General features: G+C 47.6%; 1 protein-coding gene across 1 annotated transcript; it reads left to right on the top strand.

Moving 5' to 3' along the window:
• The first annotated feature begins 1,374 nt into the window (after nt 1-1,374).
• LOC120403856 (ras-related and estrogen-regulated growth inhibitor-like) lies at nt 1,375-24,332 on the top strand. Its single transcript, XM_039535698.1, has 4 exons — nt 1,375-1,722; nt 15,281-15,337; nt 18,096-18,169; nt 19,897-24,332. Exons 1-4 carry the CDS (start codon nt 1,626-1,628, stop codon nt 20,380-20,382), a joined length of 714 nt encoding a protein of 237 aa, XP_039391632.1. The 5' UTR covers nt 1,375-1,625; the 3' UTR covers nt 20,383-24,332.
• The last annotated feature ends 3 nt before the right edge of the window (nt 24,333-24,335 follow it).

Below are 24,335 nucleotides of genomic sequence, written 5' to 3'. Positions count from 1 at the left end.
CTGCAGGAGGGTTTTGGGTGGAGGACTCTGGCCCAGGGTGCACCGGGAGCAGGACAGGCTCCCTGCCTGCCCTCGCACCACTACGGGAAGTGGCTGGAACGTGGGGTAGCAGGGGCACAGGGGTGTGTGTTGCTGTTGCTTCGGACGCGCCCCCAGCATCTCCCATTGGCAGGGAACAGGGAACCACGGCCAATGGGAGCTGCTGGAGGTGGTGCCTGAAGCAATATCAACACACACCCTTGCATTTTGCCTCTCCTCCCCCACATTCTTTCTGCTTCCTGGAGTGGCATGGGGGCAGGCAGGAAGCCTACCCTGCCCCTGGTGCATGCCAGGCCAGAGCTGCTCTAGGTAAATGCTGGGGGGGCCTGCAAGGAGCTCACGGGCCACAGAAAATAACCTTGCGGGCCATGTCTTTGAGAGCCCTGGTTTAGAATCTTGATGGCTCCCATCAACTAGGACAATTGACTGTAGATGGCTGTTTACTTGCAAGCCTTCCTGTGAGTCAAGCCAGGAAGAATGAAGGCGTAGGGTCTCACAGGACATGTGATCATGTCACCTGGTACTGGAAGCCATCTTTAACCTGGTGCTTTTCCATTTAGGAGGGGGAGGGACTCTGAGAGACAAAAGCTTCCCCTCTCCTGCCAAAGCCATATATGGGGGTGAAACAGAATAAGGAGGCTGCAGTCATGAGAAATCCCCTAGCTACCACCTGAGCTAGGACTGTACTGGGGAAAGGATTGGACCCAGACTAGAAAGGAGTCTGGTCTGTGAAAGAAGCTTATTGGACCATCTCTGAGTGTGAGGTTTCATCTGTATTCAGTTTCTTACTGTATTAGGCTTAGACTTGTGTGTTTTTGTTTTATTTTGCTTGGTAATTCACTTTGTTCTGTCTGTTATTACTTGGAACCACTTAAGTCTTACTTTTTATACTTAACAAGCAAAAAGTGATTTTATTAATTAACCCAGAGCAAGTAATTAATGCCTGGGGGGAGCAAACAGCTGTGCATATCTATCAATGTTACAGAGGGTGAACAATTTGAGTTTACCCCGTATAAACTTTATACAGAGTAAAATGGATTTATTTGGGGTTTGGATCCCATTGGGAACTGGGTGTCTGGATGCTAGAGACAGGGCCACGTCTTAAACTGTTTTCAGTTAATTTTGAAGCTTTGGGGCATGTGGGTCAGACCCTGGGGCTGTGTTGGAGCAGACTGGTGTCTGGCTCAGCAAGGCTGGGCTCTGAAGGCCCAAGCTGCCCAGGGAAACAGGCTCAGAGGTAGTCTCAGCACCTCAGGCAGCAGTCGGGGGGGGGGGGTGTCTCTGTGACCCAAACCTGTCACAAAGGGAGATCCGGGCCCCCTGGGGCTAGGGGAGATCCCGGCCCCGCTGGGGTGGGGATTGGGGAGCGGCACTAGCTCTGCTCCGGCACTGACGGGCTAGGAGCCCGGGAGGAGTCGGGGGCGCTGGCGGCCAGCCCGTCCCTCCTGGGCGGAGCTCTGTTCTCCCCCGCTGCAGACGGTGGGCGCCCGGGAGCCAGATTGGAGCGAGCCGGAGCCGGAGCGCGGCGGCCGCGGAGCATGGAGCGGGCAGCGCCCTGAGCCCCTTCCCCGGCGGCAGGCGGCAGCATGAGCTTCTCGCGGCCCCTGCGGCGCTCCGTGAGCCTGAGCCAAGCCCGGACCCTGCGGCTGGTGGTGCTGGGACAGGGCGCCGTGGGGAAAACAGGTAGGGACCCTGCCCGCCGTGCGCCCGGGGGCCTCTGACCCCCGCCCTCAGGCAGCCCCAGCCGCCTCGCCAGGCAACTTCCCCGCTTCCTCCCGGCTTTGCCGGACGGCGGAAGCGAGAAGCAGGCGGGGGAAAGGCTCAGGCTGCTCGAGTCTAGCCCGGGCTGCCTGTGCCCAGCCGGGAGCTCCCCGCTTGCGAGGCTGCACGGACCGAGATGCCGGCCACGGGCTTTAGATCAGCGCCCCCGGGGGCCCTGGGCACTCCGGCTCCCCCTGGCGCCGCAGCAGGGATTTCCCCAGCCCTGGTGCTGTCAGGTTTGCCATGTGGGTGCACTTTGTAAGCTCACCCTTCTCGCCAAAGCCCCAGCCCAGCAGGTGTGTTATGGGCTTCCCCTGCAGACACGTGCGCTGGGGGCGTGAAATGTTACCGATCAGATGCTCCCCACTGCCGTTCGAAACAGGAAAAGAAACGGGCTTTGTAAGGGGGGCAGGCAGTCCCGGCTTCTAAAATCCGCCTTTGCAAAGGACAGTGGACTGGAGATTGCGGGACTGGAGGCAATAAACACAAGAGTTCTCATAGGTGGAGGTGCTGAGCTTCCACTGACTCCAGTTGGAGTTGTGGGGGGCTCAGTGCTTCTAGGAATCGCACCCAAACGATTTTTGGCTCATGTCACCACCCGCCTACGGAAATGCTCCTTGTAGATCAGCTGGGCTTAGACTTTTTGGTCAGAGTCCTACATCTTCTAGCCCTATGAAAGATAGTATTTTGGGAAAAACAATGTAAATGCCAGGTTTAAACTCCATCAGTTACTGTGAATTTCCTCCCTGTATTTAGTAAATTCAAGCAAGCAAGCCATTAACATCCTTTAGTTATAAGCTTGGAGGGGGGAGGGGGTTACAAAATGAATGACTTGTACTGCACCTTTAAGGGCCCTTTTTAAAGCTGAAGTTTGGGTAGGGTTGTAAACTGAAAGGCTGTGTGGTCTAGTAGATAGAGCACTGATCTGGGAGTCAGGGACCTGGGTTCTTCTAGTCCTTGTTCTATCGCTGAACTGCGGTGACTTTAAACAAGTCACTCGCTTTCCTCCACCCCCATCTGTCCGTCTTGTCTGTTTAGATTGTAAACTATTTTTTGGAGGAGGGGCATCGTCTACTATGTGTTTGTACAGCACCTAGCACAATGGGCTGAGAGCATGTAGAGCAGGAGTGGGCAAACTTTTTGGCTTAAGGGCCACACTGGGGAATAGAAATTGTATGGCGGGCCATGAATGCTCACAAAATTAGGGTTGGGGTACGGGAGGGGATGCGAGCTCTGGGGTGGGGCTGGGGATGAGAGGTTTGGGGTGCAGGAGGGTGCTCCAGGCTGCAATTGAGGGGTCTGGAGAGAAGAAGGGGGATCAGGGTTGGGGCATGGAAGGGGCTCAGGAGTACAACCTCCAGGCGGCACTTACCTCAAGCAGCTCCCGGAAGTAGTGGCATGTCCCCTCTCTGGCTCCTATGCTGAGGCCCAGCCAGGAGACTCTGTATGCTGCCCCATCTGCAGGGACTGCCCCTGCAGCTCCCATTGGAGCGCTGGAGGGGGCCATTGAAGCGCTTGGGAGCTGGAGCAGGGCCATGCTGTGGCTTTCAGGAGCCGTGTGGTGCAGCCCTTGACCCTGTGCCCTGGCCAAGCTGCTGGTGCGGCCCATGACCCAGCACCCCGGCCAGAGCAAGGCTACCTGCATGGTCTGGCCCCCGACCCAGTGCCCCAGCCTGAGCAGGGCTGAGCTGCGTGGTGCGGCTCGTGGGCCAGCTTAAAACGGCTCGTGGGCCGGATCTGGCCCATGGGCCCACCTCTGCTGTAGGAGCTTCTGTAATACTACTAATAATGGGAGATATAAGTTTACTCTGTTACAGTCACACTTTATCTCTGTTACTAGGGGTCAGTGGTGTTGGCAGTTGAAATGCAAATTTCCACAGTAAACTCCGGAAAAGTATTGTGGTAATTTTGGGGTGGCGGAGATAGATGGCAGGTTTTAAGACCTCTTCCCCCCATTTATTTGCCCACTCCAGATATGGTATCCCTGTCTGGTTCACAACACAGACTTTGCTTTGGCTGCAGATGTTCTGTTAGTTGTGCATTTCCACTGAATGTATTTCTTTGTAAACTGGTGAATTCCTTCCTTTCATGTCAATGAAAAATCACACTTTTTCATTGTTTAAAAGGAAGTGAAATAAACCCGTGGAGTTAACATTTTAACTTAGGTTTATGATTTTTTTTTTAATTTGGCATATAAACATGAAAAGATCACCAAGCCCAGGCTCTAGGGGCTATGGAAAGAGAATTAAAAATGCAATCCAACTAAGGCAAGAAACAAAAACCCAACAGGTTTCAGAGTAGCAGCCAGGTTAGTCTGTATCCACAAAAAGAATAGGAGCACTTGTGGCATCTTAGAGACTAACAAATTTATTTGAGCATAAGCTTTTGTCGGCTACAGCCCACTTCATCGGATGCATGCAGTGGAAAATACAGTAGGAAGATATATATACACACACACAGAGAACATGAACCAATGGGTGCTACCATATACTCTTGTTAGTGTGTATGGTAACACCCATTGTTTCATGTTCTGTGTATATATATCTTCCTACTGTATTTTCCACTGCATGCATCCGATGAAGTGCTCTATAGCCCACGAAAGCTTATGCTCAAATAAACTTGTTAGTCTCTAAAAAAAACCCAACAGTGGTTGCAAAACAACAGCCTTTCTCCATACAGAAAAGAAGGCAAATCACATCACCTCCATTTCAGCTCCTGTAAAATCCTAACCTCTCCCACCAAATAAATACTCACACCCATACACCTTCCTAGATAGACAGATTTTGCAGCAGGTTTCAAAAGTCAACACCATAGGCTATTTTAGACCAGGAAAAGGAATGAATACCAAATTGGAGGGACCCTCTCATAGGAAAACATAATTGAATATCAGGGTTGGAAGGGACCTCAGGAGGTCATCTAGTCCAACCCTCTACTCAAAGGGGGACTAATCCCCAGACAAATTTTTGCCCCAGATCCCTATAATGGCCCCCTCAAAAATTGAACTCTCAGCTCTGGGTTTAGCAGGCCAATGCTCAACCCACTGAGCTATCCCTCTCCCCTGCAGCAGCAGTAGTAGCAGCAGCATCCTAGTATGGTGTACAGTTGCAACAAAGAAAGCACCTGAATGTGGCTCTGACGTGAGTGTGTTAAGTGTCAAAAGCCCTGAACTCACAAGTTTCATGTGGGCAGAGCCTGCTGGGACTCCACGTAGGTGCAGGGATCCTCCCACGCCCAGCTGCTTGTAGAATCAGGACCTACATGTGGTATCCTGGCCAGGCTTGAGTAATTGGAAGTGGGAAGAGCAGATGGAACAGTAAATGATACAGTCACAGGAACTGTGTTTCATGCAGAAGAATGCTGGTATGAAAACCCCGCAAACCAACAGCTAGTCAATATCATAACCTCAAAGCTGAACATATATGGTTCTCACATGCATTTTAATAACTCATCAGCCATAACATATGAGAAAAGCATTGCAGAGAGAACACGTTTTGATTAACCAGATGCCAGGGAATTTCAGGCCACCCCTCATTACAATTAAGGCGGTGGTTCCCATTTTCATTGATCCTAGAAAGAATTATTTCCATCTATAAAATGACTGTGGAGTTTTATTTTTTGTTTGTTTATTTTAAAAGATCAAAGTGGACTAATGCACTTGAAAGGTTAATGGCTTTTGGGCTTGTCTGCACTGAGGATTTGCCCTGATTGCAGCCATCACTGGCCAGCCACCTGTCTAGCAGCAGTAGTGCAAACCAAGATTATGTCTATACTGCAGCTGGGAGTGAGCCTCTCAGCCTGAGTACACAGGCTTGAGGCTTGCACAAACGTGGTAAAAATAGCTGTGTGGAGGTTGTGGCATTGGCAGAGGCTTGGGCTAACTAGCTGAGCTTGGACCCACCCTGCCTCTGGGGCCAAGCAATGGTGACTAGTGCAGGCCTCTGCTGGTGCTGCAGTGTCCACACTGCTTTTTCTAGCATGCTTGCGCAAGGCTCACTAACACAAGCCTGTCTGCCCAGGCGAGGAGACTTGCTCACAGCTGCAGTGTAGACATACCTTTCCAGTGCAGACAGCCGGTGCTGCGCCTATAAACCACGATTTGCAGTGATGCAGCTTAGCTCAGTTTCACGGAGGGAGTGAACTGCATTGGTGCAAACTATGGTTTCTAGTGGCTTTTCATGTTTACATTATGGCTCTGCGTCAGTTCAGCTACACCAGTGGTTGAAATCCCCTGTGAAGTCTAGACTTCACTCCTGATGCTTTTGTCTGTACACTGTGCTATTGCCATAGCATGTTAAAATAAGTCAGTCTCCACAATGACACTAACAGCTGGATTACTTTTTAGCTTTAAAATACAGGTCACAAGAGTGAGTAATAAGCTGGGTAGCATCCCTAGAGACTGTAGGCAGGGAGGTGAGGGGAGAAGTGTCTCCCATTGCTTGCCTTTGAATAGTTATTTTGAAACATTGCTTGGACAAAGCCAAATCTTAGAAGGCTGACGGAATTTCATACTTATTGGAAGGTGAATTCTGGTGCTTGATTCATACTTCGGACTATACCGTTGTTCAACTCTCAGCTTTCACAGTTCTAGTATATTAGCAGAGCTCCACGGCTATATTTATGTCCCAGTGTTCACCAACAAATAAGATCACCTACTGCCCTGGGTTTGGGGGTTAAGACATGGAAATGTTTGATGACAGCTCAGGTAGACTATTTTTTATTATTATTTATTTACTTTTGTATTACAGAGGCATTTTGAGGGCCCAGCTGAGATCTAGGCCTCATTGTATTAGGCTCTGTACTGAGAGACTGTCCATGCCCTGAATATTTTATAATCTAAAAATGGGCAAGACGGACAAAAGAAATATTGTCCCCATTTTGCAGTTAAGGAACTGAGGCACAGACTCAGTGTCTTGCCCTAGATCACAGAGGAAGTATATAGCAGTGCTTGGATTTGAACCCAGGGCTTTGAGTCCCATGCTTTCCTCTCTTGTTTTGATTTAAACATTCCCCTGGATTGTTTTTAACTCGCACATTGATGCATTGTGTTAGTGCATGAAAACCAGAGTGAGTAGTTTTCATTATCCAACCTGAAAAAGATGTAAAAGCTAAACAGGCACCACAAATGAGGAAAAATGAATTCCAGAGACAAGGTGGGTGAAGCAATATCTTTTATTGCACCAGCTTCTGTTGGTGAACAAGATGACTTTTCAAGCTGCACAGAGCTCCTCATCGGCCCTATATAGCTCAAAAGCTTGTCTCGTTTGCCAACAGAAACTGGTCCAATAAAAGATATGACCTCACCCACCTTGTCTCTCATATCTTGGGATCAACATGGCTACAATGCTGCAAATGAAAAATGAATTTGTTGGTTTTTTTTTTAATCCCCTTGGTTTCAATCATCTGAAGTGCTGCTAGGATCAGCTCTGCTCCACGTCTCCCCTCCTGCAGTCTGATTTGTAACTTGACAGCATTGTCCTGTTAATGATCCTTTTGGAATCAGGCAGTTAAATTAGAGGTCAGGTTTAGAGAGCTATCAGGGACACACTCTGTGAATCCCTTCCACATGCAGTATCAATTAAAATCTTGAGAGATGGCGAAAGGTACGTTTGGGGAAGGAAAGTGACCCACTCCTTGAAAATAATTTAACTGCCAATCCTTTGATGTGGTTGACTGGAAATCCTCAACAGGTGTCAGTGCTAGCAGCAAAACACTGGGACCAGGACAAAACCATGGTCAAAGCCATTGCAGGAAGGGTGGCAGGGACCAGCTGCATCTGGATCTGACTAGCATCAAAGTTGAGCAGCTTTGGTTCAGGCTTATCTGTAGTTTAGAGGTTTGGATATTGAACGCATAAGTCACCTGTAAAAACTTATAAATCCAGAATATCTAAATCCTTTAATGTGTGTTTGCTTCCCCCTCTCCCCCCGCCACGTATCTTCTGCTGTCTAATTTTGACACTAGCCAGTGTAATCACAGTCATATTTCACATGAAGGTTCTGTTTATAAAGGATTCATAAATGATTAAGAGATGTCAGGAGCATGTTGCAGCAGACTTGAGTAACGTGATATAGAGAGCGATATGCACATTGGCAGGTGGCATTATAGATGGTTGTAAGGTGTCATTACAAGCAACCTATTGGTCTCTATAGCAATCAGTTAACAATTTATTAAAACATCTGTGAATAATTTATTAACCATTTATAAATGGAACCTTAATATAAAGTGTGACCATGCCCACTTTTTAAATCCCCCTCTCTGAAAGGTCACTTGTGTACAAGATGAACAAAAAAGGTCTTAACGTTGTCATGCCTCTCTGCCCTCATCCACTTCTGTTGTGCTCTTGTACCCAAGCCAATTTTTAATCAATTTAATTGGTTCTCCATCTTAATAAAGTACTGTGTGTTGCAGCTTTGGGAGACTGCCGAGAGCGTGCTACAGTATCAGGTGCTTCCTAGGAATCAGGTTTGATTTGTTCCGCTGTCTCACCCTTTCTCTGACAAATCAATAATGTCCTTAACGATGAAAATAAATACCCGCTGCAGGATCCAGCTCTTAGCGAGCCCTGTTGGGCAGTTTTATTAAGCTACAGTGTATTTCTGCGTATTGTGTGTCTCGTCAATAATTACAACACAGGGAAAATGAAACTAGAGACCTGTAAGACTCCTTGGATTTTTCCCCTTATTATTTAATAAATAATAGAGAGTCATTGTGGCAGATAACTTTTCTGAGGACTCCATAAACTTGTGTTGTTAAAATTATTAAAAATGTGTATCAAAACACTTACTGCAAAGTAAAGATATACCAGGGACTAACAGGCTCGTTTACAGTTCCCGCTGGTGTAAGGCGACATTGCATCTTATCCACCATCTGGTTTGCAGTCACTATTGATTTTGTGATGTGATAGACTCCCAGTATAGAAACAAGCATTGCACGGATAGGTGGTGAGATTTGAGTTGTAGACTTGGCAGATTGTATCTGTCGTATAAATAAAATTAATTGAAGATATGCAGCAAATAGGATTGCCACCTGTCCAGGCTTTCCTGGAATCATCCCTCTTTTGAGGTAGTTTTCCCAGGAAATCTATGTTGTGTTGTCACCTGTCCCAGTTTTTCCAGGATTGTTCCTCATTTGAGATAACTGTCCTGGATGAAATGGTTTGGCTGTCCCGCTTTTTTGTGGAAGGTGGAAACCCTAGTAATAAAAGAGAAATGATCTTGCAAATTCTGCTAAGAAAATGCATCTTATCAATAAATGGAAGACAGAAATTATGAAAATTAATTTACCTACCAATTATTTTATCTGCTTGGAAAACTGTTAAGAAATGTACTTATCTGGGTAGCCTCATACACAATACTGGTGATTGTGTTTGATGTAAAGTCCAGAACAGGTAAAGCAAGTACTATATTTCAAAAATTCCCTATAGTATGGAAGTCCAGCGTGACTTGCAAAAATACTTAACTAAGATCTTTAGAAGCAACTTCCTAAGTGTCCTGATATATGGACTAGAGCCCTGGAAAAATAATAGGTCCATCCAATGCAAACTGAACAACTTTTTAATGCAGGTGTATGCATATGATATTCAAAGTAAAATGGACTGATAGAATCATAGAACATCAGGGTTGGAAGGGACCTCAGGAGATCATCTAGTCCAACCCCCTGCTCAAAGCAGGACCAATCCCCAAATAACCCCCTCAAGGATTGCGCTCACAACCCTGGGTTTAGTAGGCCAATGCCCAAACCACTGAGCTATGACACAAGCTTGTCTAAAGGAGCACTCGATTCATGGCAACCTGGGCTGCAAATCAATGTTGTGCTAACTGGCTGTGCACTGTGTCCATGTGGACCCTGCTGCTGCATACTAAAAATTCCCTACTGGAGTGGTCTCAGCAAAAGGTTGCGAACCACTGCTCTGGTGCACTTTATTGTTTTAGAGCAGGAGTCCATTTCTCATCCCTGGACAAAGTGAAACCCTTTTCCCTCCCAAGAGCTCCAGCATGGCTCTTTCCTTATCAGCTGGAATGTTGTTGGTGTTCTGAGCGCAGTATGATGTGTGTCCAACGCTCCTGTTCCATTGAAACCAATGGGAGTGGTGCCATTTAATAGTATGGGAGCAGGAGCAGACCCTTATTTCTCTCTGAGTGCAGACAAGGTAGAATCAGGGCCCTTTAAAAATCCTTTTTGTGTTTGCTCAGTCACTTCCCAGCCGCATTGTTCTTTCTGGTTCAGTGACCATGATTCCCGTGGCTCTTTCACAGTGGGAAATCTGTCTAACTACATTCCCTAATGCAGTGGTCCCCAACCTTTTCGTCTGGCAACCGGGACGGCGGTGGAGCATCCGCGGAAATGCCGCCGAATTTCAGCGGCGTTTCGGCGGCGGCGCCTCGATGAGGTCGCTTGCCGCCGTCAAGTGACGTCATCGAGAGGCGTCGCTGCTGAAACGCCGCAGAAATTCGGCGGCATTTCGGTGGATGCTCCACCGCCGGCCAGGACGGGGGCTCATTTAGATGCCCCTGCGGGCGCCATGGCGCCCACAGGCACCGCGTTGGGAACCCCTGCCCTAATGGCTGGAGCACACAGTTTCTGCTCCATCCATGCTTTAACCGCCGCCTTCTTTCACCAACAAGACCCCACCCACCTCCTCTGCATGGCTGCCTGTGTCCACTATACCACCTACGTTCTTGACCATAGTGCCCTGGTAATTATCCTTTCCCAGACGGAGCGAGTCTCTAGTGTCCCACTTAACTTTCTATACCTTCTGCCTCTGGCTGTCTGTGTTTCTCTGCTGAACTCTCTGTATTTGTATGGCTAGTAGTAAGTCAATACTTCTTGAACCTCCACTTTGTGCACCCCCCCCCATTACCCATAAAGCATACAACCACGATCATTTCTTCCACATGGGTATGTGCTTTTCTAAGTTCTTGTGTGTAACGTGGCATGTAGATTCCTCCTCCCCTGCCCTCTCAGTGGTTTCCAGCTCTTGACAGAAGGGAAGCCCTCCACTCTGCATCACATCCTCTCTCCACCCTGATGATGATCAGGTTTCTATTCTATCTGCTCTTCTGTTCCCTGCTAAACAATGAACCAGTGAACCTCGCCTTTCTGTTCTTGGCCTCCCCTGTGGAGTATTCAACTGATTTCTTTAACCTTACCCACCACCAGCAGCTTTCCCCTATCAGCGTGAACCCTGACCTCATCTTGTTGCATCCTTAGTAAGGCATTTCTGGGACTCCACTAATTACCAACTGGCTGTGTCTCTGAAATACCTCCTTCCCAGCACTTTTAAACTTGTCCCCAACCTCTCTATTGCCATGGATAAGCTCTTAAAGCAGGATCTCCTCTGTATTCCAGAACAGGACTCCAGAGCAGCTGAAATAGAGCCAGCCCAGAGTCCAGCCCCAGTGCATGCTAGGACAGGGCCATATGGGACTTTGATGCTTTTGTGTAGACTTTCAGCCAAGCTGGAGATGTTCAGTAAACTGCTAGTTCTTTATCTTGATACTCAGCCTTGATGTATTAACTTTTAATGTTTCTGGTAAAATGGCACACAGCCATTAGTTTGACTATAATCTGTGATTAGCTCACACCTTGTCTTCCCTCATCAGAGCTTCACTCCTGTTGATGTGATGTCCTGCACCTGGAAAACTCTTGCATTTGAATTCATGACAACACACCCCTTCCCTCCCATCTGCAATCCAATCCCTAAAAACCTCCTCTCCTGTTCTCTGAGATTTCTGGGGAGCCGTTTGTGAACGTGGGCTGGTTCCTCTTTACTCGTCACTGCATTTATCAGGCACCTTGGAACTAGTAAAATAGAGATTCAGTGTAAAAGCTGTCTAGCTAGAGCTCCCTTGGAGTCACTGGGAACAATGCTGAGTGCTTCTGAAAATCCCACCCTAAATGGGCATTTTTTCTACTATACCCTTAATGACCCCTAGTCTAGCTGCCCACTGTACCCCCTTTTTCACTCTAGGCCTAGATGCTCGCCTTCCCATCACATGGAAGAGTGATTGCCATCTGCTGGCTGTTTGATGCACTCAGTCAAGTTCCTAGTAGCCAGGAATCAACATTGCAGTAGAAACACTGAGACGATAGACATCTCTTGAGTGTCCATGTCCAGTCAACCTTTGGACTCTATAGTAAACTGCGCTCTCACAGCTTATCCTTCAAGGTCAGGGAAGAGGAACATTGGTAGGATGGGGTGGAGAAGCTTGCTCAGCTGCTGCCCCGGCCCCTGTTCTATGGCAAAAGGCAGAGTTTGACACTTCAGCACTGCAATGGCTCACTTTTTACAAAGAGCCTTTCCTCCTTCCCGAATGCTCCTGGACTGTAGCCAACTGAGCCTCCACGCTCTGTGTAAGCAGGTGAGCAAGAGTCTGGTTCTCCCCACCGCTGGAGAGGGCATTTCTCTAGGAATCTCCAGAGGACATCTGCCTCACCCGGAGGCTAGCCTTGTCACCTAGGAACCCATTGCAGCCAACTCTGAAGAGGTATTTATTTAGTTCCCAGCCTGCTGTACTTCACCTTTACAAGCCTGTCATTTCACTTGGGTGGCCTCCCTCGAGGATTGTTCCTTTCTCGAGGCTGCTTTGGGGTTAGTCTGGCTTGCTCAGAGCGAATGTGGAAGATACGACACAAGCCAGTACTTTTCCATGGCAGGGGAAGGGGGAAAGGGGCATATGCAATGCTTAATTTGTGCCAGGGCTTGTCAGGGCTGAACCCTGGCACGTCTGGGCTTGGCAGTTCATAGCCAGGCACCTCCGGGCTTGCTGCGTCAGTTATGAATATAAAAAAATTGCTTGAGCCCTGGCACCTCTTTCATTACAAATTAAGCACTAGGCAGATGCAGTGTTGGGATGGAACTACTGGGCCAGCGCTCCAGCATTAGGCTTTGTCCTGGTTCAATTGAGCATTACATTGGACACAAAGGATTTGGGCCTCCTGCCCCCCTGTTGCAGGGAGATTGGATGCTTGGATAGAATGGTTTAATTGTGTACATTCCTCTTCTGTGGCTGTTCCCACCCAACGCCCTTAACTGAACGATTTGATCTCTGTTACTGCTTCCGGGCCTGCCTGATTGGGAAATACAAAAGGGAAAAAAGACATTTTCACAGCCACCATCCAGTTATTTGTGAAGGGCTAAAGCAAACTCCCCTGAGGGCCCCGGCCCAGATATGCCTACAGCAAGCCTCCCAGCCTGGGTCCACAGGCTTGGGCTAGCGGGGCTGGGGTTAGTGCTCTAAAGAAAACGGCACAGATAGTGCTTTGACGTTGCAGCTCGCGCCAGAGCTTGGCCTCCGAAGCCTAGGTAGGGAGGGGTCGAGCTAAAGCAACATCCCTTCCCTGTGCCGGGGATAGACATTCCCAGGCATAAATGCAGCATACGTGTGGCATGTGAGGGGTAAGTGACAGCAAACAAGAGTGAGGAGAAAGGGTCTGGGCTACATTTCAAGCTATTCCTTGTATTGGCCCTTCCCCACTCTCCACTACGTTCTCAAACGTAAATATTCTTTAATAGTCGTTTTGTTGTACGTCTCATTTTAAAAGGATATTGCCGAGTAGAGGTAGAACCTAGCTTTGAACTATCTTCCCCCCCTTTGTTTGCCAAGCTCCTCTAATGTATTATATAAAATACAAATGTGGTGGGGCTGTCTCATTTTACAGCTATGGTGGTGCTGAGCCCTTGACCTATTGAATGTGAATATAGAAGCTGATACAATTTGCGTTTAATATATTTAACTTGAGAATAAAATATTCAATAAACAGTATTGGAAATTCATCAGATTGCTCCAGGAAGGGTGGGATATCTGCACAGTTATGTCATCTAGGCTGATGTGATACATCAAGATCCCTCTGTCCTGCCAAAGCATGCGCACATGCTGAACTTCATGCGCCGTAAATAGCCCCACTGAAGTCACTTGGGCTACTCACTGTGCATAAAGTGATGCACATGCAGGATCGGGGCCACAAAGCGCTGTTTGCAAGTATCACACATACAGAAAAGCATATTGGATTATGATGACCTGTATTTTAGAGTGCTCACCAGAATAGTCTCTGACTGCTTCTACATTATATGCCCTTGTTCGGTCACAAAGTATAAGATTCAGGGCAGGAGTTTTTGTGTGAAATTCTGTGTTATGCAAGAGATCAACTAGATTGCTCGTAATGGTCTGTTCTGGTCTTAAAAATCTGTGGGTGAAAACCTCTCTCCGTTGAAATCAATGTGACTCCTCAGGATTAGTTATGAAATGTTATTTTAAAATGTGACATGCACTGTTGGACAGGGTGTTGAAATAGGAAGCATGTGAAAAAGCTCTGGGTCTCCATGATCTCTCTGCTCTTAGGGAACTTGTCAAATGCCACTGTACTGCTATATATTGACTCGGGTTCATTTTGTGTTGATATTGCATCTGGGTGTGAGGGAAATATTTGTGCACAAATGCAAGGGTTAAGAGAAGCACTAAGAAGCACCCCTAAAAATACATTTCTGACTGAAAGGATTGCCCAGGGTGTAAATTAGGCCAGAATTTAGTCCATCTGTGTCACTGTGTGGTTAGATACTTTCAATAGATTTTAAGGTCAGAAAAGACCGTTATGATAATCCAGTCTGACTTTCTGAATTGCACAAGCTATGGAATTCTACCCACGGACTCCTGCATTCAGCCCAGCAATCTGCGATTGAACTAGAGCATATCCTTTAGAAAGACATCTGACCTCTGCTCTGGGGATCTGTGTTTGTAAAGCGGCTCCTGTATAAAAACAACTTTGGGCAATGCCGACTCAGTTCTCATCCACCACTCAGGAGAACAGACTGTTGGCTACATTGTGAACTTCTCTGTTGGACGCAGCTAGGCTACCACTTAGTTCTAGTTAGTTCCTCTGGTAACTAGGGTGCAGAGAGGCCCAGTCAGGCTGTCTCTGCTCTTCTGTTCGCACACTGGCAAGTCCTGACTTTGGATTTGGGCAGAGAACTGCTTGCTGGTCAATGTAAAGTTACCCTCCGATCCTTTCCAGTCTATCTACTGTAAGTCTTGCAGTTTTCAGCCTTCAAACTCCCAGCGTACTGGAAATAGGTCTTGGCCAATCTGCCATTTTAATATGCTCTCCCCTGCCCCATAGCTTTTCAGGTGGCAGCGTTGCCAGGTGTGGGAGAGAGACTTTGTTTTCTATTTGTTTGTTACACAATGTTTATTGATGCTCGTGGTTACGCTTTGGAGTAGCTTCTTCAGAGATCCTGACTGGCTCACAGCCTAGGTACTAGTATACCTGGTTGGGATCAAAAACCTCCTCCCACTACCTGTGCTGAGCCCAGCAGGGCATGCCGCCATCAGCCTGTGCTCAGGATTGCAGGATGTCCTCACTCCAGAGAGGAGCAAACTCATCAGAGCCCTCCTGTCTCAGTTAATCAGTGTTTTACTGAGTTTGCTTTGTTGATCACAACTGACTTTCGAGGGGGGGGTTGTTTTGTTTTTCTCCAATGCAGCTCTAACTGTGAGATTCATCACCAAGAGATTCATTGGGGATTATGACCCTACTCTAGGTAAGCAAGTATTTAATATTATTAACCTTATTATTATTAACATTATTATTTGTGTTACGGTGGGGCTGAGGGACTCCATCGCGCTAGGTGCTGTACAAAGAATAGAACTGCTCTATTAAATATAGGCTTAGTAATCCGGAAGCAGTTTGGCCTCGGGGTTGTTTTTTGGGGAGAGAGGCTTTCAGCTCACAGAGCCAAAAGGGCTGAGTGATTTCCAATGCCCTCGTATTTGGGTGTGTTCAATCTGAGCACCCTCCTTCTGAAAATCAGGCCCACTGAATGGTATGTCAGGTTGGGCATCCAAAAACCACTAATCACTGTAAATATAAGTCATTATGTTGAGTACGTGTTATTCACTGGACAGTGTTTTCATGTGCAAGCGCAGGGGTTTTGGTGGGTGGGGGGTGTACTGGGAATTTCTCAGCCTTGTTGCATTTCATTGAAGAAATGGGTGATCCCTAGTGGAAAACTCAGATCAAACAACCCTGCTAATTCCCTGTCCATCCTGTACTTTCTTGAGTTCGCTTCCCACGTTTGTTAGGACTAGACATGCTTAGTACAAAAGTAAATTTGTTTTCCTTTGGGAGTTCCTCTCTGCCTGCTGCTTATTCCCTCACTTGGAGTTGGTCTCTGTAACGCTACCAAATATTTAAACGGTGCCGTAAATATACCTGGTGCTGCGGAGAACGTGGCTGGTTCCCTGCCCCAAAAAGCTTACAGTCCAAATGAGACAGGAGAAACGGGGCAGGAGAGGGTCAGTGTGCCTGAAAGTCTGAGACTTAGAGAAAGGGACAGGGGAGAAAGGGAAATGAGGAGGACTGGGAAGAACACAGGAACCTAGGGGGATTGAGAGCAGAGGTGTAAGAGGGGGTGAGATTTAACAGCTTAAAGGTGAGGGTGAAGTGGAGTTTTGTGCGGAACCAATGGAGGGATTCAGGGACAGGAGCAGGTGGGCTGGGAGGGAAGATGGCTTTAGCAGCTGTGTGAACAGACTTGAGCAGCCAGAGGAAAAGGTTACAGTCACTGGGGCAGGGTCAAAGACTCAACAGCTGCGATGTCACAAACCAAAAAATGACACTAACAAATGGGAAATAATGCACAGCCTTGATAGCACTTGACAGACATTAATTAACGTCCACAACACCCTGTCACAAGGTACAGAGGCAAGTATTATCCCAATGATCAATGGCAGAAGCAGGAATAGCATTCAAAGCCAAGGTTTTCAAAACTTGGTGCCTAAAAGTAGACCCCCTAACTCTGTAGTCTCCTAAATAAAAGCCTGGTTTTCAAAAGTTCCAAATATCCAGCAGCTCCCATGACACCTGTGTTCCTGAGTCCACCCTGTGATCCATCCACTGGACCATGCTGTCTCTTGGAATCAGAAGCAAGAAGATATAGACTCTGGAGGAGCAAAGATCCTGTTTTCATATACACATTTCTATTAATAAAGAATGGGGAAGAGAAATCCTGGAGAGCGCGCACGCGCTCTCTCTCTCTCTCTGCAGAGTTGTTGCTAAGCAGGATGTTGTGGGATTTATTTCCTGGAGATGTTAGTGAGGCTTTAAACATTTCACTCCATATTTTATGTCGAAAAACCAGTAGAGATACAAGCATCAGTGCAACTTTTATCTCTTGTTTAGAAAACCAAGATCTCCTCCTATCCTATTTGTGTGTAATATGAGCTGGAATGTAGGCAAACTAGAGGGTGTGGATTAGCAGCGCCAGTGGGGCTGAACAGCAGTATTAAAATAAATTATTTTTAAATATAGCTTGAAAGGACTCGTAGCATTTAAGTCCCTCTTTGTTGGCAATGAAATCACCCTCATTCTCTTCCTATCCCTTTTATTCCTAGCAGTCTGGAGCCACTGATCGCTGCTGTCTCTCCCACCCTTGCACTGCCAACAGCACAAAGGCTGCTGGTGTGGCTTGGATTTTTTTGTTTTTTTTTCTTTACTTCCTTGTCTGTCTCCCTGGCTCAATGGCCATGCATATGAGGCCAGGGCCACGTGTGAGGCTAGTTTGGGGGAGATAGGATCCATCTCCAGAGGACTTAGAAGCACCACAGGAATCTCACGTGGATGGTTCAACTTTCCATTTGCTGAAAATGGAAGAAACTTCAGTGCAGATAGCTCTCCCACTGCCATCCCAAGCTGCACTGGTCCTTGCACAAAAATTACCCAGAATGCAGCACACCAGGGAGCAGTGCCGGGATATGCAAGTCCCTTCCTCTGACCCAACACGCTCTGTTATCACCTTCTAGATCTCAGACAACAGAGGGATGCCCTTGGGCGAAGATGAACTAATAAGACTTGTCAGAACCTGCTTATGCTAAACTCAGGGGAGGTTTGGGCCTTTGATATGAGAACAATGTGTGGAAGGAAAGATGACAGCTTTTTGCACTGCTCACTGTGAACTTCTGTGTGTCATGTTTTCTGTAGATGAGAAGGTTGCGCTCTGACAGTGTCTCCTTTAAGAGAGGTCCTGACCCTGTACCCTTTTGAAGTCACCGGCAGAGTCCCCATTAGCTTTGGGGGCACCGAGAGTGGGCTCAGAGTCTGCCTGTTCAGTTTGGTGCGTCAGGCAGTTACTGTGTCATGGGCAGGCTGGTGACTCTTTTCAGTGAGCAGAGAATTTCTGAGTCCCCCTTTTGTGTCATCTGTGCCTTCTCATTTAGCTCTTCATCTGACTGTGCGGAGTGGAATCCACCCGTGCTCTGTGCAGGGATCAGGGAGTTCTCACGCATCTTTGTTTCCTACAGAAATGATTTACAGACACACGGCTGTCATCGATGGGGAGATGGTGCACTTTGAGATTCTCGACACAGCAGGACAGGTACGGTCATGGTCACTGCTTAATGGGCAATCGATGTCAGAAAATACTAACCAGAAATGGTCCCAAGGGTGGAACATTGTCTTTCAGTCTGTGATGTTGTTGTTGGCCCCATGCGTGCATTAGGACAGATGGATCGCAGCTGGGAATGTGCTGCAGCTGCCCTGAGAGGTAATCGGTGCACATCTCTGTGTTACGAGGCTTAACCAGTTAGTGTTGGCACTTGCTGGATGGTCACTTGAGCGGTCCCAGCAAAGGCCATCTGACAGCAGCGGACCAGGGTGGCAGGGAGAGGCACTGGCCGGAACAGTGTAGGAAGCCAGCGCCAATGGAAGAAGAGATTTGAAAGCAGCACTTATGCCAGACAGAGATCCCGGACTCTCCCCCATGTGTGAAATATTGAATGGTGAGACTGTGACTCCATCTTGGGGCACGGGGGAGGGATGCGCTGGGGGACTCTAGCTTTGCTTTTGTGCTTTTTGACCTCACCAGGACCCCTTGATGGGATTTCAGCCACATAATTCGTAGTTGCCCATTGACTCTCTCTCTCTCTTCCTTTGCTGTGTACTACACAGCTCCATTGTATCTGCAGTGTTTGGGAATATCCAGTACCCACAGATGAAGAGAAGAGTGATCCCCTCTGCTGAGGGACACATAACCCCACTTTGGGTAGCCAGAGGCAGGCTACCTAAGACCAGCCTATCTACATGTACCCAGATATACTTACACCGGTTAAATTCAAGCCAAGGGAGCCACTTTAACCCAACCTCCTGACCCCTGTTTTTAACAGCATGCTGTAAATGTACATTGCACTTTACAGGACATACGAGTAGCCCCCGTCCCTGCCAGGCAACAGCTCAGCAGCAGCAGAGGTGGTGATGAAAGGACAGAGAGGGGGCCTTATGGCTGGCCAGTGGCAGAAGGCTGCTCTGAATACAGAACAAAGGAAGGGGGGAAGCCAGAGGGTGGGCAAAGGAGACCAAGGAGGCAGCAACACTGAGTGATTTTGAGCAGTGCAGAGAGGAAGAGGAAATAGCAGTGGAGCTGTGAGTGGGAGTGAGATTATGCAGGGCCTCGAAGGGGAGGACAAGGACCTTGAACTCAATGTGGTAAAAGGCAGAAAGTCAGTGCAGGGGCTGGGGAGGAGGAAGGCGACGTGGGTGAGGAAGGTGGCTTGGAGCCTGACCCAGACTCCCCAGACATGAAAGGGAGTCTTTCCAGTGATGTCAGTGGGCTTGGCTCAAGCCCTATAGCAGCAGTATTGTGGCTAGACTAGGGAGGATGAAAACACAAGCCACGCATAGAGCTTGTGGGACCATGTGGCTATGGAGCTAGAGTAAACGCAGCCACCGAGAACACACAAAGACTCTTTGATTTGCTAGCAGCAGTGGAGGGTTGTTTGTGAGAGGCATGTTGCATTGTGATCATGTTTAGTAATTTCTTGTTAAGATGCCCAGAGGCTTTCTGGCGTGGCTGCCTGTAAATTAATTATTACTGCACAATGGCCTGCTGCCAATCAGATGTCACAAGCTAAGCTGGGTCACACTGGGTCAGTGCTTAGATGGTCAACCTCCAATAACCACTCTGCAAGAGTTGAGCTGAGTTTTACCATTGACCCTAGTGGGAGCGAAAGCAGGAGGTGGTCCAGTGTTGGTAAAACATTTTGAGCTCATTGCATTAAAAAGCTGCCTCGTGAGGTGATGCTATGATTTCTGTTCTCCCCACCCTAGGAGGAAGACTCCTTGCAGATCGAGGAGAAGATCAAGTGGGGTGACGGCTTTGCCGTGGTATACTCTGTGACCGACCGGTGCAGCTTCGACGAGGTCATGAGGCTGTGCTTCCTCATCAACCACATCCACTCGAGCCCCAAGCGGAGCGGTGGGAGTGACCAGCCGCCCGTGGTGATTGTTGGCAACAAGAAGGACCTGCAGTTTGACCGGATGGTGTCTTGTGAGGATGGTGAGAACCTCTCCAAAGCCCTGAAGCATCCTTTCTATGAGATCTCCACCAGGGACAGCTATGAAGAGACCGTGGTGGTGTTCAATACCCTGTATAATGAGCTGATGAGACAGGGGCACTTCTCCCCGGGCTCCTTCAAGAGGAAGGCCGTGTCTAAGCTGATGGAAAAGATTCCAAAGATGCATGCCAACTCCACCCTGAACTCAGGTGGCCGGAGCCTCAGCTTCAACTCCTTCAGGGACTACATACCGGAGTGAGCCCCCACATGGGCAGGGTGTGGGAGAGAACAGTGCCCCGGAGCAGCCTGGATTGGCAATGAACAGGCTGCAGGCTGCTCACCTTCCCAGTCTAGAGAGCACTGTATGTTGCAAGGGTGGGTCCTTTCAGGCATCTGTATTCCAGGAAGGTCACAATGCAGATCTGTGCTGGCTTCCTACAGGGAATTAGCAAGAGGTGTGTGGCTCAGTGGGATTGGTGCATCAGCCATTCACCTGTAAAGCCCAGGGGTTTACTTCCTTGCTTAGATTCAGCAGTTAAAACTCATTTGGGGGGGGGGGGGTCTCCCTCCTCCTCCTCCTCCTCCTCCTCCTCCTCATTCCCATTCTGTGCACATCACAAACTGCCACGGAATTTAACACAATTGGCAGGCTCCGCTCAGGAGAGGCTTGAGGGCACTGCAGGCTAGGACTGAGGTGCAGACCTGTGTGGGTGCCCAGGCCATGGTGACCAAGGTCTGCTGTAGGGCAAAATTGAGATGCATTGGTAGAATTGGCAGGAAGCTTGCACAGCACATGCTGTCATTCTGCCTGGCTGTTGATCTCTCCATTCCATGAACACAACATCCACAACTTAGGCCAAATAACATACATTGGATTTGTCAAAGCAGGTCAGACCAAGGGTCAGGCCAGCCGTGTCTGCTATCTCCACCGGTGGCCAACACTAGATGCTTGGGTTACATACAGTTGTTGGTGTATGGATGCCACTAGCCAGGAAAGTAGCCAGAGCCCGCTTCGGCAAACTTCTTCAAAGTGTTTCCAGCATTCCCTGCCCCCACCCCATTTCCCACACTCGCTTAGGACCCAATTCTGCACCCATCAAAATCAGTGGCAAAGTTTTCAGTGGTGCAGAATGAAGCCCTTAGTGCCTCGGAGGTCACACCACTGTGACCCCACCAGCTCAGTTTGACTCTCAAAGACTTGCACACAAACACTCAGCATTGAATGTTTCACTCCACCTGCAGCCTGCTCAGATCCTCTGAGTGACTACTTTGGTGAGCATGGGGAGCCTACTGACCCATAGATCATGTGGTCGTATTGAGGAAAGAGCCTTATTTCTGATCGTTACATATGTTTTAGATGTATGTCTCTAGCTCAGATGATGGAGAAACTATCAAAGGACTGTGTTTTCCCTCTTACAGCTCTCTAGACTTTTTATTCACTTTTTTACCCTGAGGAAAATAAATCCAAGTAAGAAAAGAAGAACAAAGTCTGTGTGAAAGGTGCCAGCCCCTAAATGGATTCAAAATTTAAAGGGGTGCCATCAATTTGAAATTGAGTTGATTTCAAAATAGAAATTAAAAGCAGTTTGGCACCCTACCACTGCCTACCTGTCAATCTGTGTGGTTTTTCAATACTATTTCTCTGTTAGTGTTTGCAATTTTTGTCTTTCTCATGGCTGTCTGAAAGCTTCACAGAAACCAGGGAAACTGACTAGCAGCTATACAGGAAACCAGTGAAATGGACTATGCACAAAGTAAAATAAACTGAGAAGACCAACACTTTCCTGGAATCTCTTTAACATGGAGTGTTCTTAGGTGCCACTTGTAACAACAAAAAGGGACAACACTGAGACAGAAATGGGATTTTCAAGTTGGCAATATCCCTGTGAGAGGTGCATGATGGGAATCCAGCCGTCGCTCTCCATAGGGCTGGGGGCAAGGCATTCTAATAGTAAGGTGTGTGTGCTACAAAGACACAGGGCTGGCTCCAGGCACCAGCTTAGCAAGCAGGTGCTTGGGGCGGCCAATTCAAAGGGCGGCACGTCCGGGTCTGTGGCAGAAATTTGGCGGTGGGTCCCTCATTCCCTCTTTTCCTCTTTGAGCTGCTGCCGAATTGCCACCAAAGAGGAAGAGAAGGAGGACCCGCTGCCAAACTGCCGCAGAAGGAGCTGTGCGGTTGAGCTGCTGCCGAAGTGCCGCCGCTCATCTTTTCTTTTTTTTTTTTTTTGTTGTTGCTTGGGGTGGCAGAAAAGCTGGAGCTGGCCCTGCAGAGACAAAAGGAGACTTAATGGCTCAGGGGATTGGAGCCCTTCTAGGATGTTGGTGTGACCTTCCCCTACCTGCCCCCAAGCTGTGATGGGTAGTAACCACAAGTTTCCGTTTGATTATGAGAGGAAGGATGGTCTAGTGGTTAGGGTGCTTGCCTAGGAGACCTAGGTTCAATGCTCTGTTCTGCTTCAGACGACTGTGACTTTAAGCAAAAAGCTTAATCTCTCTGTGCTTCAGTGTCCCACCTGTGAAATGGGAATAATAGCACTTCTCTAGCTCGCAGGGGCGATAGGATGTTAAAGATGGTGAGATGCTCCTATGCCCCAGTAATGGGGGCCATATAAGTAGACAGATTTGATACATAAAATAGATTTGCTGGCTGTTCAGTGGCCTGTTTGAGCTGCTGAAATCCCAATGTTACCGACTAATTACTAGTGACACCTCAACTATAGAAAGCGAATGTTCTCTCTGCTTTATTTTTCTGCATTTAAACTATAGCCATCTCCCTTCCTGTGTGTCAGACACTGACCGTGCGTCTTGTACTACAGAGAAATGTTTAAATGTAAAAGAGAAAACCGCTTACAGTGGCATTGTATTAAAAATATGCCTATTAATCCCAGGTTTTGTGAAACCGTTTTTGGTTTAAGCTACTTGAGAGAGTGTCCTTTAAATAGCATAGTAAATAACATCTTAGGCCAGGAAAGGCAAAGATTTCAGATTTTGCTGTCCCACTTCAGCCTAAAAAAACCAGGCACATTTTAATGTCGGTTGGGTGAGGTTGTTTTTGTTGTTGTTGTGGTTGCTGCACTCGTTGCTGAATCTATGCATCTTGTGTTCTTTGTCTCACTTTGGGTCCTCCATCTCCTAGGGGAGGGACATACAGGCTTCTTGCACATTCCTAATGAATCTAGCATTTGATTTAAATTTCCATATTGCTTCTGATGAACAGAATATTTTTACAGGATCTGTAGCTAATGTCTACAGACCTAGGCCCGTTAAGGGACTCTGTCAATCCAAGAGGATTTTTCATTGTAAGCACCATCTGTTCCCTGCTGAATTTTCTTAGAAGCCAGTATGTGTACACTCTCTACTGCCAGTGTCTGTAGAATGCATTTGAGTTACTGCGCATCGCAAATCAAGGAGACTGCATTTCCAGTGAGACCCCCCCTACTGAAACCTGTGCTAACAATCATCTGGTAACCACACTCATCCATCCTAGGAGCCAGTGAAATATTAATCTCTGTGGGGATTGCTCCATCTTAATGGCATTGCTTTATAGCGTGGTTGAATAATGAACAGAACACTAGATGTCTAATGGAAGAGGTTTCAGTGTATATGAGGAAGACCAAACATCTGGGCTGGTAATTCTAAATGTGGATTAAATGGAGCAGAGAGAGGAATCTGGTGAGGCACAGAAGAACTGATTCTTTGTCTAGCTATTAATTGTCCCATCTTTGTAAAAGGTACCAGTTCAGACATGCTCACCAGGGAGTGAAATCTGCTGTTGCAGGCTGGGTGGAGAGATCGCTGTGGTCTCTGCCATGATGTATAGAATTTTTGTATCCTACTGACAAAACTGTTGTCTTCATGAACAAATGCCTCACTAGGGAGCAGCCAGCCATCGACACATGCTCGACTTCCAGCTAGCAATATCTCTTCCAGTGCCTTCACACATGAGGGCTTTGCAAAACATATTCTTGGCTTTCTAAACAAATCATAGAAATTAGAGACAGAAACTTCCTTTTGAGTCCCCTTCTCTCTATCCCCCCTGCGAGTATAGGACTGTTCCTTCCAGAATATAGCTTTGCTACGTGTGATGGATTTGCTAAAGATCTGTGATGTAAATAACATGACTTGCGTTTCTCTCGAAGAAATAACCCTAGTCGACTGTTGAACTGTACACTAGCTGCATTCCGTTATAATAAAACTCAACTTGAACAACCG

This window comes from Mauremys reevesii, linkage group 4 (assembly GCF_016161935.1).
Source record: "Mauremys reevesii isolate NIE-2019 linkage group 4, ASM1616193v1, whole genome shotgun sequence".
In the NCBI taxonomy this organism is placed as follows: domain Eukaryota; kingdom Metazoa; phylum Chordata; order Testudines; family Geoemydidae; genus Mauremys; species Mauremys reevesii.
The sequence above is the reverse complement of the archived record's forward strand: the minus strand, read 5'-3'. Positions and strand labels throughout refer to the sequence as shown.

What these genes read in the sequence shown, in the direction of transcription:
- LOC120403856 (XM_039535698.1), top strand. Translation starts at nt 1,626, where the DNA reads ATGAGCTTCTCGCGGCCCCTGCGGCGCTCCGTGAGCCTGAGCCAAGCC. An exon ending in GGATTATGACCCTACTCTAG is followed by an intron (nt 15,338 to 18,095) that starts GTAAGCAAGTAT and finishes TGTTTCCTACAG; the next exon opens with AAATGATTTACAGACACACG. An exon ending in TTCTCGACACAGCAGGACAG is followed by an intron (nt 18,170 to 19,896) that starts GTACGGTCATGG and finishes TCCCCACCCTAG; the next exon opens with GAGGAAGACTCCTTGCAGAT.